Source organism: Leucoraja erinacea, chromosome 30, assembly GCF_028641065.1.
Source record: "Leucoraja erinacea ecotype New England chromosome 30, Leri_hhj_1, whole genome shotgun sequence".
Lineage (NCBI taxonomy): Eukaryota > Metazoa > Chordata > Chondrichthyes > Rajiformes > Rajidae > Leucoraja > Leucoraja erinaceus.
The window spans coordinates 3,715,123-3,728,192 of record NC_073406.1 but is presented as its reverse complement, the minus strand read 5'-3'; the positions used below and the strand labels follow the sequence as shown (position 1 = coordinate 3,728,192).

The window sequence follows — 13,070 nt, the reverse complement described above, 5'->3', positions numbered from 1 at the left end:
TGCAGGTTTGTCGGTTCATTGGCTTCGGTAAATTGCAGGGGAAATCTGTTTATGCAGGGAACTGGGAGACCATGGAATGCAACAATAGGGCGAGTGATTGCAACAAACCAACAGCGACAGGTAGAGCCACCGCCTCACAGCGCCAGGGACCCAGGTTCGATCCTGACCTCAGGTGCTGTCTGTGTGGAGTTTGCTCGTTCTCCCCGAGGCCGTGGCTTTCTTCCGGATCCCTTCTGAAGAAAGACTGGATAGACTTGGTTTATACTCTCTAGAATTTAGAAGATTGAGAGGGGATCTTATAGAAACTTACAAAATTCTTAAGGGGTTGGACAGGCTAGATGCAGGAAGATTGTTCCTGATGTTAGGGAAGTCCAGGACAAGGGGTCACAGCTTAAGGATAAAGGGGGAATCCTTTAAAACCGAGATGAGAAGAACTTTTTCACACAGAGAGTGGTGAATCTCTGGAACTCTCTGCCACAGAGGGTAGGCGAGGCCAGTTCATTGGCTATATTTAAGAGCGAGTTAGATGTGGCCCTTGTGGTAAAGTAGTTCAGAGGGTATGGAGAGAAGGCAGGTATGGGATACTGAGTTGGATGATCAGCCATGATCATATTAAATGGCGGTGCAGGCTCGAAGGGCCGAATGGCCTACTCCTGCACCTAATTTCTATGTTTCTATGTATCTATGAAGGTGCAGTGATATGAATTTGCCAGCAGCGGTACACTTAAAAAGAACACACAATACACAATAAGATTTAACACAAACATCCACCACAACATTCTTCACTGTGCTGGAAGGCAACAAGGTTCAGCCAGTCCTCCTCCTTTGTTTACCCGTGGTCGGGGCCAAGAACCCTCCGCAGTCGCCCGATGTACAGGCCCTCTCGTCGGGATGATCCAAACTTCGATGTTGGGACGTCCGAACACACTCCGCGGATCTACACGATCTAAACTCCACCCAGGGCAGTTGGGACCAAGCTTGTTCCTGGCGTTCCTCTTCCTTTCTTCTTCGCCCCCCCCCCCCCCCCCCCCACCCTACATCAGTCTGAAGAAGAGTCTGAAGCAGCAGCATCTATGGAGCGAAGGAAATAGGCAACGTTTCGGGCCGAAACTCTTCCGAGTTTCGGCCCGAAACGTTACCTATTTCCGTTGGGTTTCGGCCCGAAACGTTGCCTATTTCCTTCGCTCCATAGATGCTGCTGCACCCGCTGAGTTTCTCCAGCAATTTTGTCTTCCTTGTGATATCTAAGTGATTCTTACATGTAATCACAGGTACAAAGCATTCCGTGATCCTGCTGGGAATCTCACCCTCTTCTATTGGAAGCTGCTGGCCGTTCGACTCGGATTCATCATTGCCTTCGAGGTAATGCAGTATTGAGCGGTTCTGTAGACGATAGACAATAGCAGGAGTAGGCCATTCGGCCCTTCGAGCCAGCATCGATTGCCGTGGTGTATGTCACCGATTGCCGTGGTGTATGTCACCGATTGCCGTGGTGTATGTCACCGATTGCCGTGGTGCATGTCACCGATTGCCGCGGTGTATGTCACCGATTGCCGTGGTGTATGTCACCGATTGCCGTGGTGTATGTCACCGATTGCCGTGGTGTATGTCACCGATTGCCGTGGTTTATGTCACCGATTGCCGCGGTGTATGTCACTAATTGCCGCGGTGTATGTCACTGATTGCCGTAGTGTATGTCACCGATTGCCGTGGTGTTGTCACCGATTGTGTGGTTCACCGATTGCCGTGGTGTTGTCACCGATTGCCGTGGTGTATGTCACCGATTGCCGTGGTGTATGTCACCGATTGCCGTGGTGTATGTCACCGATTGCCGCGGTGTATGTCACCGATTGCCGTGGTGTATGTCACCGATTGCCGTGGTGTATGTCACCGATTGCCGCGGTGTATGTCACCGATTGCCGCGTGGTGTATGTCACCGATTGCCGCGGTGTATGTCACCGATTGCCGTGGTGTATGTCACCGATTGCCGCGGTGTATGTCACCGATTGCCGCTGGCTATGTCACCGATTGCCGCTGGCTATGTCACCGATTGCCGCGGTGTTGTCACCGATTGCCGCGGTGTATGTCACCGATTGCCGTGGTGTATGTCACCGATTGCCGCGGTGTATGTCACCGATTGCCGTGGTGTATGTCACCGATTGCCGCTGGCTATGTCACCGAACTGCTGTGCTTTGGTTCTGCAGCACGTGGTGTTTCTCATTCTCCGTCTGATTGACTGGATGGTGCTGGACATCCCAGAGTCCCTGCAGGTGAAGATTAAGCGGGAGCGGTACCTGGCCAAGCAGGCGTTGGCGGACAACCAGGACGTTTACCTGTCGGTGAGTTGACGTGTCAATCCACCTATTTGGCGATGGTACAGGCCCGCATTGGTTAGAGGCAGCAGACAGTCTGAGTAGAGTCAAGATTCAAGTGAGTTTATCGTCATGTGTCCCTGATAGGACAATGAAATTCTTGCTTTGCTTCAGCACAACAGAACAGAGTAGGCATGAATACAGAACAGATCAGTGTGTCCATATACCATTATATAAATATATACACACATGAATAAATAAACTGATCCAGTGCAAATAACAGATAATGGGTTATTAATGTTCAGAGTTTTGTTCGAGCCAAGTTTAATAACCTGATGGCTGTGGGGAAGTAGCTATTCCTGTGTAGGAAGGAACTGCAGACGCCGGTTTACCACAGAGAAAGACAGAAAATGCTGGAGTAACTCCGCGGGTCAGGCAGCATCTCTGGAGAAAAGAAATAGGTGATGTTTCTGGGCCGGGACCCGTCTTCAGACTGAGAGTCAGGGGAAAGGGAAACGAGAGATATAGGCGGCGCATGGAACAAATGAATGTCATGCCTTAGCACGAACTCCGCTTCTGGTTGGTCGCGCCAAACGCACGCAATCGCATGCAAGTGGGACAGGCCCTTTAAGTCCCATGACTTCAAGCAATGGTGCATTGCATCTTTCTTCAACCACAATGAAAAACCAGGCAGGAGAAAGCATTTATTTATTGATTAAAGAACAATGAGTGGGGGATGTATACTGCCACTGGTGGCCGTCAATGCATCAATTAGCATCTGCTCATTCATTGAGGTCTCTGTCTCTGCTCTAACTTCAGTCATTATATCTCCACAGGAAATTGTATATCCGGAAGTACCATAAGCCTGCAAGTGGCAACTCAGCCTTACAGGAGCTACCTGGCTATTACACAGTCGGCCAGGGTCCCCATGGGCTGCCAGATGTGCAGTGGACACTGCAGGACCAGGCTGTAGACTTGCTCCCATGTCAGTGCTCTCTCTGCTTGGTGTTTGCTGCAGACGTGGCTCGTTCCTCCTCATGCTGGCTTTGCATGTCTGTGATGCACCTTCACACACAAGCGGCAGATAGAATGGGTCACCACTCCCCCCCCCCCTCATCACCCCACCCTCATCTCACCCACCCACTCACCCCTCACCCCTCACAGGCCCCCTCACTTCCCCCCCCACCCTCAACCCCCCCCCCATCCCCCACCCTCACCCCCCCCACCACTCAGCCACCCCCACCCTCACACCCCCACTCACTCACCCCACCCTCATCCCCCACCCTCACCCCCCACCCACTCACCCTCATTCCCCACCCCCCACCCACTCACCCCCCCCACCCTCACCACTTCGCCCACTCACCCCCCCCCACCCACCCTTCACCTTCCCCACCCTCTCCCCTCCCCCCCCCCCCCTTCTGACACCCATACTAATCACAAATCTATCTAAAATATATCCACTGACTTGTGGCCTCCACAGCCGTCTGTGGCAAAGAATTCCACAGATTCACCACCCTCTCTGACTAAAGAAATTCCTCCTCATCTCCTTCCTAAAAGAACGTCCTTTAATTCTGAGGCTGCGACCTCTAGTCCTAGACTCTCCCACCAGTGGAAACATCCTCTCCACATCCACTCTATCCAGGCCTTTCATTATTCTCTACCTTTCATTGAGGTTTCCCCCTCGTCCTTCTAAATTCCAGCGAGTGCCGGCCCAGTGCCGACAAACGCTCATCGTTTGTTCTTCGGTGGATCCTTGCTGGTGGTAAATCCTTTCCCTGAGGATTAGCACGAATGCTGCTGATGTGATCAATAATCACATGAAGAGTCAGCTCCGTGGGGAGAGACTGGCTAGAGATGGGAACACGCTAGGGGTGGGGTGGGGTGGGGTGGGAGACACATGCAAAACCAGTCTGATGAAGGGTCCTCGCCCCTCATCCAATCCCTCCACAGATGCTGCCTGTCCCACTGAGTTCCTCCAGCACCTTGTGCCAGGGGAGGGGAGGTTTAGTGTGGGCGGAAGTCTTTTTTTCTGGTCAGTTTGTGATCCATGTAAGGGCTATGTCTGAGAGCCAGTGAGAACTCCCATTTATAGAGTCATATAAACATAAACAGGCCCTTCGGCCCAACTTGCCCATGCTGACCTTCTGTCGTGTGTGTTTTAGACCAGCAACTCCATTGAGGCGAGCCAGGCCCATATGCCATCGTCCAGGTCAATAGGACCTCGTTCACCATTCGGTGGTCGGTGTTTTGGGGCAACTGGTGACGGACTATGTGCTCCACCGTCTGTGTTGGGTCCCCACACTCGCAGGAGGCGCTGTCCCGACAGCAGTGGACAGCCCACGCTGACCATCATGCCCCATCTACACTGGTCCCACCTGCCTGCGTTTGGCCCATAACCCTCTAAACCTGTCCTATACAAATGTTTCTTAAACGTTGCACTAGTAAACTCCCCCTCCATAATTCTCTGCTCTAGGCGTCCTGCCCTTGATTATTAGTCTGATGTGGCCATTAAAGACTCTATGATGTTCTTGGCTGCACACATGAAAGGAAAAGTGCTGCCAACTGCTTGGGCGATGTTCTTACTGTGTGTGCGCTGTGTACATGTGTACATGTGTATGCTGTGTGCATGTGTGCTGTGTGTGCATGTGTACTGTGTATACTGTATGCTGTGTGCTGTGTGCTGTGTATGCTGTGTGTGCATGTGTGCTGTGTATGCTGTGTGCATGTGTGTATGCTATACTGTGTGTGTGCATGCTGTGTGCTGTGTATACTGTGTGCTGTGTATGTGTGTGTGTGTATGCTGTGTGCATGTGTACTGTGTGTGTATGCTGTGTGCATGTGTGCTGTGTATGCTGTGTGCTGTGTATGCTGTGTGCATGTATGTTGTGTGCTGTGTATGCTGTGTGTGCATGTGTATGCTGTGTGCATGTATACTGTGTGCTGTGTATGCTGTGTGTGCATGTATGTGTTCTGTGTACTGTGTGCTGTGTATACTGTGTGCTGTGTGTGCTGTGTGCTGTGTATACTGTGTGCTGTGTATGCTGTGTGCTGTGTATACTGTGTGCTGTGTATGCTGTGTGCTGTGTATGCTGTGTGCATGTGTGTATGCTGTGTGCTGTGTATGCTGTGTGCTGTGTATACTGTGTGCTGTGTATGCTGTGTGCTGTGTATACTGTGTGCTGTGTGTGCTGTGTGCTGTGTATACTGTGTGCTGTGTATACTGTGTGCTGTGTATGCTGTGTGCATGTATGCTGTGTATACTGTGTACTGTGTATGCTGTGTGCATGTGTACTGTGTGCATGTGTACTGTGTGCATGTGTGCTGTGTATACTGTGTGCTGTGTATGCTGTGTGCATGTGTGCTGTGTATGCTGTGTGCATGTGTACTGTGTATGCTGTGACGCTTGCCGCTGGGCTGGTGTCTGCAAGTCAAACAACAAATGAACCCGGCCAAGCGCAGGGCGAGAGGATCCAACACTCCAGCACGTTTTCCTACGACTTCACCTGATCAGTGAACGTGGAAGAGTTCTTCCACAAAGAATGCGGAGCCGGTAATCCTGCATGCTGTGGGTAATCTGATCCAAGCTCCTGCTACACCCTCTTCGTATGAATTCTTATAGCTAGTAATGACGTGTAATCTTACACAAACACGTGACGTTTGGTGTCTAACTCCCTCACCTCCGCCCTCCAGCAACCTCAACCTTTTTTCTCTTGTTAACGTGAAGACTGTGCATCTCTCAGCCTTCCTCTGTGTTCTGAACTGTGTGGGTTTTGTCTGTGAGCTCTGGTTTCCTCCCACACTCTAAAGGCCTACAGGTTTGCAGGCTAATTGGCTTGGAAACATTTGTAAATTGTCCCTAGTGTGTGTGAGATAGCGCTAGCGTGCGGGGATCGCTGGATGGCGCTGACACGGTGGGCCGAAGGGCCTGTTTCCACGCTGTATCTCTTATAAAAAAAACCTGCAAACCTTCCCTCTTGTTTCTGCATCTTCATTATGATTGAATGATGGAATGAACAATACTTTATTATCACGTGTTATTTCACAGTGAGATTCTCCGTTTTTGCACACACACAGGGTATGCAAAGGGTGGCCATATAAAGGGCACCGACAATTTTACAAAGTATTCCTTGTCCACACAAAGCATTCACATTCTGTTGAACTTAGCTTCATCTCTGACTCCCAACACAAAAATAAAATGATTTTAACATATACACCATAAATAGTTCTGTGAGTGTTCTGTGAGTCTTTAGGGAGTTTTACCTTGTGTATAAAAAGCACCACCAGAGGCTTAAGATCCTGATCCCAGTGATAACCACAGTGTACCAACTTCCTCCCATCTGCTGACATAGAATGTGTCTCTAACACATTCGCTGACCACTTGTGTCTTCCTGATTTTCTACACCTTTCCTTTGGCTATCGAGGCCCAGAGCTGCAGGATTTCCTCTCGTAGGACAGTCACGTCATGGAGATTTATGGTTTGGACAGACGTTTCCACGCTGGCCTAGACTTCAAATGAACCCCCAATTCCCAGCTCTTGGTCCATTGCGTTCCAGGGTCTTCTGTTTCATCACCGTCTCAGGCAAAGAGTTCCAGACCTTCCCCTCTAATCCTGCCACCAGCTCCAATCTAAGGCCCCTCAAGATGGTGACTCTCTGTGTGTTAGTCACAGAAGTGGATCTTCAATCACATATCACAATAGTTCCACTCTTTTAAATCTGTGCTAATTGCTGCTAATTGTTTTGTATCGACTGCATATTTGCTTCCTTACTTGTATTTAGGAGCAGAATGCTCTGGATATATTTATTTTGTTTGATTAAAATAGTTTGCACCTTAATTTGTTTCAAGTCTGTTTGCTCTGCTTCTCTCGACTCTCCATGGCTGTTTGATGAGCCACCAACATTCCCTATCACCGGGACAATCTGTTCATTCTGGAGTTTCCCTTCTTTTGATCTATTACGTGGCAGCTCTGTTGCTCCAAGATCACGTTTGTTTTTCCTAAAATACACGCAAAATGCTGGAGTAACTCAGCGGGACAGGCAACAGCCCTGGATGTAAGGATGGGCAGCGTTTCAATAGACAATAGGTGCAGGAGTAGAGGCCATTCGGCCCTTCGAGTCACAACCGCCATTCAATGTGATCATGGCTGATCATCCCCAATCAGTACCCCGTTCCTGCCTTCCCCCCATATCCCCTGACTCCGCTATTTTTAAGAGCCCTATCCAACTCTCTCTTGAAAGCATCCAGAGAATCTGCCTCCACCGCCCTCTGAGGCAGAGAATTCCACAGACTCATCACTCTCTGTGAGAAAAAGTGTTTCCTCGTCTCCGTTCTAAATGGCTTACTCCTTATTCTTAAACTGTGGCCCCTGGTTCTGGACTCCCCTAACATCGGGAACATGTTTCCTGCCTCTAGCGTGTCCGAACCCTTAACAATCGTATATGTTTCAATGAGATGCCCTCTCATCCTTCTAAACACCAGAGTGTACAAGCCCAGCGGCTCCATTTTCTCAGCATATGACAGTCCTGCCACCCCGGGAATTAACCTTGTTTCGGGTCGAGACCCTTCTTCAGACAGAGGGAGGGACAATCTGAAGAAGGGTCTCGACCCGAAACATCACCCATTCCTTCTCTCCAGAGATGCTGCCTGACCCGCTGAGTTACTCCAGCATTTTGTGTCTTATCTTCGGTGTAAACCAGCATCTGCAGTTCCCTCCTGCACATTTCCTTGTTCTTACCTGTTTTGGTCTATTTATTAATATTTTGGGCTTCTTCATTTTTTTTGCAGACTTTAAAAAAATATATAATAATTCTCCTCAGGAGTTATGGAAGCTATCATGTTTATTCTATGTTCAGCAGTATGTCTAGTCTTCAGAAGCTTCTTGGCAAATCCAGTATTTGGATAAAGGATTTAAGAAGGAACTGCAGATGCTGGAAAATCGAAGGTACACAAAAAAGCTGGAGAAACTCAGCGGGTGCAGCAGCATCTATGTGGAGTTTGCGAAGGAAATAGGCAACGTTTCGGGCCGAAACTCGGAAGAGTTTCGGCCCGAAACGTTACCTATTTCCTTTGTGTTTCGGGCCGAAAGCAGCATCTATGGAGCGAAGGAAATAGGCAACGTTTCGGGCCGAAACTCTTCCGAGTTTCGGCCCGAAACGTTGCCTATTTCCTTTGGGTTTCGGCACGAAACGTTGCCTATTTCCTTTGGGTTTCGGCCCGAAACGTTGCCTATTTCCTTCGCTCCATAGATGCTGCTGCACCCGCTGAGTTTCTCCAGCTTTTTTTGTGTACTTTGGATAAAGGAACACCGAATCAATGGCCAAAACTAACAAGGATATTGAAAAATCTATCATTCGGATATCTTGCAAAGGAAAGCATGCTTAAATGCAAATTAGTTACTCAGTCTCCGCGCAAAGTAAGCTGTTTGGTATCCAGCTAATTAATATATACAATAACATATTAGGATAAAAGTAAATAACATCTGAGTGTGGTTATGGTTCTTATCTTCAGTTTCAGTAGCACAAAGAATATTTAGAATTTCAAGCTGAATTTTAGACAAAAATATTTAATATTCTAATGCCTTTTTCTAGATCCATTTTTGTTACCTGCTATACTGAAGCCATCTAGCATCCATTCATGGGTCCCTCATTAGCAGCGGAGGTTTCTAGTCCTTCCATTAGATGATACATGGATCATTTTGATTAGGACGGGTGTCAAAGGTTATTGGGAGATGGCAGGGGAATGGGGTTAGGGGGGAGAGATACTGTCCCACCGTGATTGAATGGCCGAGTACATGATGGGCCAAATGGCCTAATTCTACTCCTATCACTTGTGATCTTATGAACACAGAAGATAGGGACAAAATGCTGGAGTAACTCAGCGGGACAGGCAGTGTCTCCGGAGAGAAGGCACCCACCCATTCCTTCTCTCCAGCGATGTTGCCTGTCCCGCTGAGTTACTCCAGCATTTTGTGGCTTAGATCATTTATATATCATATAGCTTACACACACACACGCACAAACGCACACATACACACACAGACGCACACACACACACACACACACACACACACACACACACACACACACACACACACACACACACACACACAAACACACACACACACACAAACAGAGCACACACACACACACACACACACACACACACACACACACACACACACACACACTCACACACACACACAAACTCACACAGACACATGCACACGCACACACACACATGCACAACACACACACACACACACTTACACACGCACACACACGTGAACACACACACACACACGCACACACACACACACACACACACACACAGACGCACACACACACACACACACACACACACACACACACACATGCGCGCACACACACACACACACACACACACACGCACGCACACACACATGCACACACACACACACATGCACACACACACGCACACACACACACACATGCACAGACACACACACACACACACACACACACACACATGCACACATACACATGCACACACACACACACATATACATATATAGTAGAAAGGAAATGCAGATACTTGTTTAAACCGAAGATAGATATATATATATATCATGGCTGGGACAGATTTGGAGGGATATGGGCCAAACGCGGGCAGGTGGGACTAGTGTAGATGAGACATGTTGGGCGGTGTGGTCAAGTTGGGCTGAAGGGCCTGTTTCCACGCTGTCTCACTATGACTCTTGCCCTCTCTCTCTCTCTCTCTCTATATGATGTGTGTGTGGCCCCGTGTGTTGTGCATGGGGATGGGGAATTCTGTGTGACCGTCTCTGGGAGAGAAGTCACGGTGTTGCATTTCAAAAATCGTCCGATTCAGTCAGACACCAGGCAGCCGGGGTTACTCGTTGCTGCCGAGGGTGAATAATATTTGTGAGCTGCTCACAATACCACCTACCCTCTCCAGCGCGTTTGTGGAAAATTCCACTCGTGTGCAAGCACCTAATTAAGTTCGTGTCACATCAGAAATAATTCCAGGGCACTCGGATGTAACTTCAGCCCACAGCTCGGAATGGAATGCGAGGGTTTGCCGCTGTCAGCGGGCGGGCTGGCGGGCGGCCTCGGGGGGCAGTGGGGTTTAGAATCGAAGGTAGACAAAAATGCTGGAGAAACTCAGCGGGTGCAGCAGCATCTATGTGGAGCGAAGGAAATAGGCAACGTTGCCTATTTCCATCGCTCCATGCAAAGAGTTGAACAATCTCCACTGTAGGAAATAGACAACGTTTCGGGCCGAAACCCAAAGGGTTTCGGCCCGAAACGTTGCCTATTTCCTTCGCTCCATGTACACAGTAGACATGCATGCTGACCGGGAGCAACTTCTACAGGTGCACAGTCGAGAGCATGCTGACATGCTGGAAATACTCAGTAGATCAGGCAGCATCTGTGAGGCCGAGAGACAGAGTCAACGTTTCAAGTTGGGCTGGGCACGCACGCCTATTATGCAAATCTCTGGGACTGACCCCGATTAGCTCCGACTCTGAAGATCTCTCCTGCTCCAGAGAACACTAACGCAATTATTAAGAAGGCTCATCAGCGCCTCTACTTCCCTGAGAAGATTACGGAGAGTCGGTTTGTCAAGGAGGACTCTCTCTAACTTCTACAGGTGCACAGTCGAGAACATGCTGACCGGTTGCATCGTGGCTTGGTTCGGCAACTTGAGCGCCCTGGAGAGGAAGAGACTACAAAAAGTAGTAAACACTGCCTAGTCCATCATCGGCTCTGACCTCCCTTCCATCGAGGGGATTTATCGCAGTTGCTGCCTCAAAAAGGCTGGCAGTATCATCAAAGACCCACACACCATCCTGGCCACACACTCATCTCCCTGCTACCTTCAGGTACAAGGTACAGGAGCCTGAAGACTGCAACGTCCAGGTTCAGGAATAGTTACTTCCCCACAGCCATCAGGCTATTAAACCTGGCTCGGGCAAAACTCTGAACATTAATAGCCCATTATCTGTTATTTGCACTTTATTTATCCATGTGTGTATATATTTATATCATGATATATGGACACACTGATGTGTTTTGTAGTAAATGCCTACTATGTTCTGTGTGCTGAAGCAAAGCAAGAATTTCATTGTCCTATACAGGGACACATGACAATAAACTCACTTGAACTTGAACTTGAACTTCGCTCCATAGATGCTGCTGCACCCGCTGAGTTTCTCCAGCATTTTTTGGTCTACCTTCGATTTTCCAGCATCTGCAGTTCCTTCTTAAACATTGTGCCAGGAATGTGTTGCATCAGATCTCGTGCAGCTGCGGGCTGTAACTGCCTTGGCTACAGGCAGGTCCACACAGGCTTGTGGTACACAGGGAACGGAGTGTATTGCTGGTCAGGCTCGGCAGACTCTCCCGGTGAACGGGTGGGTTTATCACCCGGGCTGCTCACACCCGCAGTGAAAGGGCCTGGATAGAGTGGATGTGGAGAGTATGTTACCGCCAGTGGGAGAGTCTAGGACCAGAGGGCACGGCCTCAAAGTAAAAAGGACATAGATACATTAATGCATAGACAATAAGTGCTGGAGTAGGCTATTCGGCCCTTTGAGCCATTCAATGTGATCAGTACCCCGTTCCTGCCTTCTCCCCATATCCCCAGACTCCATTATCTTCAACTAACTCTTCTCTTGAAAGCTTCCAGAGAATTGGCCTCCACTGCCTTCTGAGGCGGAGAATTCGACAGATTCACAACTCTCTGGGTGAAAACCTTTAACCATATAACCCTATAACAATTACAGCACGGAAACAGGCCATCTCGGCCCTACAAGTCCGTGCCGAACAACTTTTTTTCCCTTAGTCCCACCTGCCTGCACTCATACCATAACCCTCCATTCCCTTCTCATCCATATGCCTATCCAATTTATTTTTAAATGATACCAACGAACCTGCCTCCACCACTTCCACTGGAAGCTCATTCCACACCGCTACCACTCGTTTTAGACGTGCCATTAGAAAGGAGATGAGCAGGAATTTCTTTAGTCAGAGGCTGGTGAACCTGTGTCACAGACGGCTGTGAAGGCCAAGTCAACGGATGTTTTTAAGGCGGAGAGTAATAGATTCTCGGTGCATCCTGGAGGACAACCAGTGGCTGCTGGAAGTAGGTGCCAAGCACTGGGTAGAAGCGGTGGAAGATAGTGGCCTTCACATGGTGGTGGGGTGGGTGGGGGGGAGACGAAGAAGGGATGAATACTTTTTGTAAATGTATCGGCACATTTGTGGTGACTCTTTTGTGGACTATGTTTGCAAAAACATCGAAGGGCACCGCACCTAGTTAGGTAGAGGTGACAATAAAATATCGCCATCAGCAACATTCACTCTGACCCTGGACTGAGCAGCGGCTTGGTTTGGTTTGGTTTGGTTTGGTTTGGTTTGGTTTGGTTGGCTTGGTTTGGTTTGGTTTGGTTTGATATGGCTTGGCTTGGCTTGGCTGGGTTTAGTTTGGTTTGGCTTGGTTTGGTTAGGTTGGCTTAGTTTTTAGTTTAGTTTAGTTTAGTGGAAATCTTTTGTTGTAATGGGGGCCCTGGCTAATTTTAACGCTTTGTAACATCTCAGTTGTCATTTCATCGTTGATGGCCCAGACTTGTCTGCGAATGACGCTGGCTGCTGACTCACTCATTGAATCATCTCCCATGTTGTCCTATCACTGTGAACATGTACTCACCTCTGAGAAGCCAAACGTCACTCTGTGGGTGGAAAGTAACCGCAGATGCTG

At 48.9% G+C, this 13,070-nt stretch overlaps 1 protein-coding gene across 1 annotated transcript in view; it reads left to right on the top strand.

Annotated features, from left to right (window-relative positions):
• ano11 (anoctamin 11) overlaps window positions 1-3,418 on the top strand; it is a 53,740-nt gene extending 50,322 nt beyond the window's left edge. The window contains 3 exon segments of the mRNA XM_055659145.1: window positions 1,272-1,362; window positions 2,205-2,339; window positions 3,149-3,418. Of these exon segments, the coding sequence (XP_055515120.1) occupies window positions 1,272-1,362; window positions 2,205-2,339; window positions 3,149-3,175 (253 nt within the window). The 3' untranslated portion in view covers window positions 3,176-3,418.
• Window positions 3,419-13,070: the final 9,652 nt, after the last annotated feature.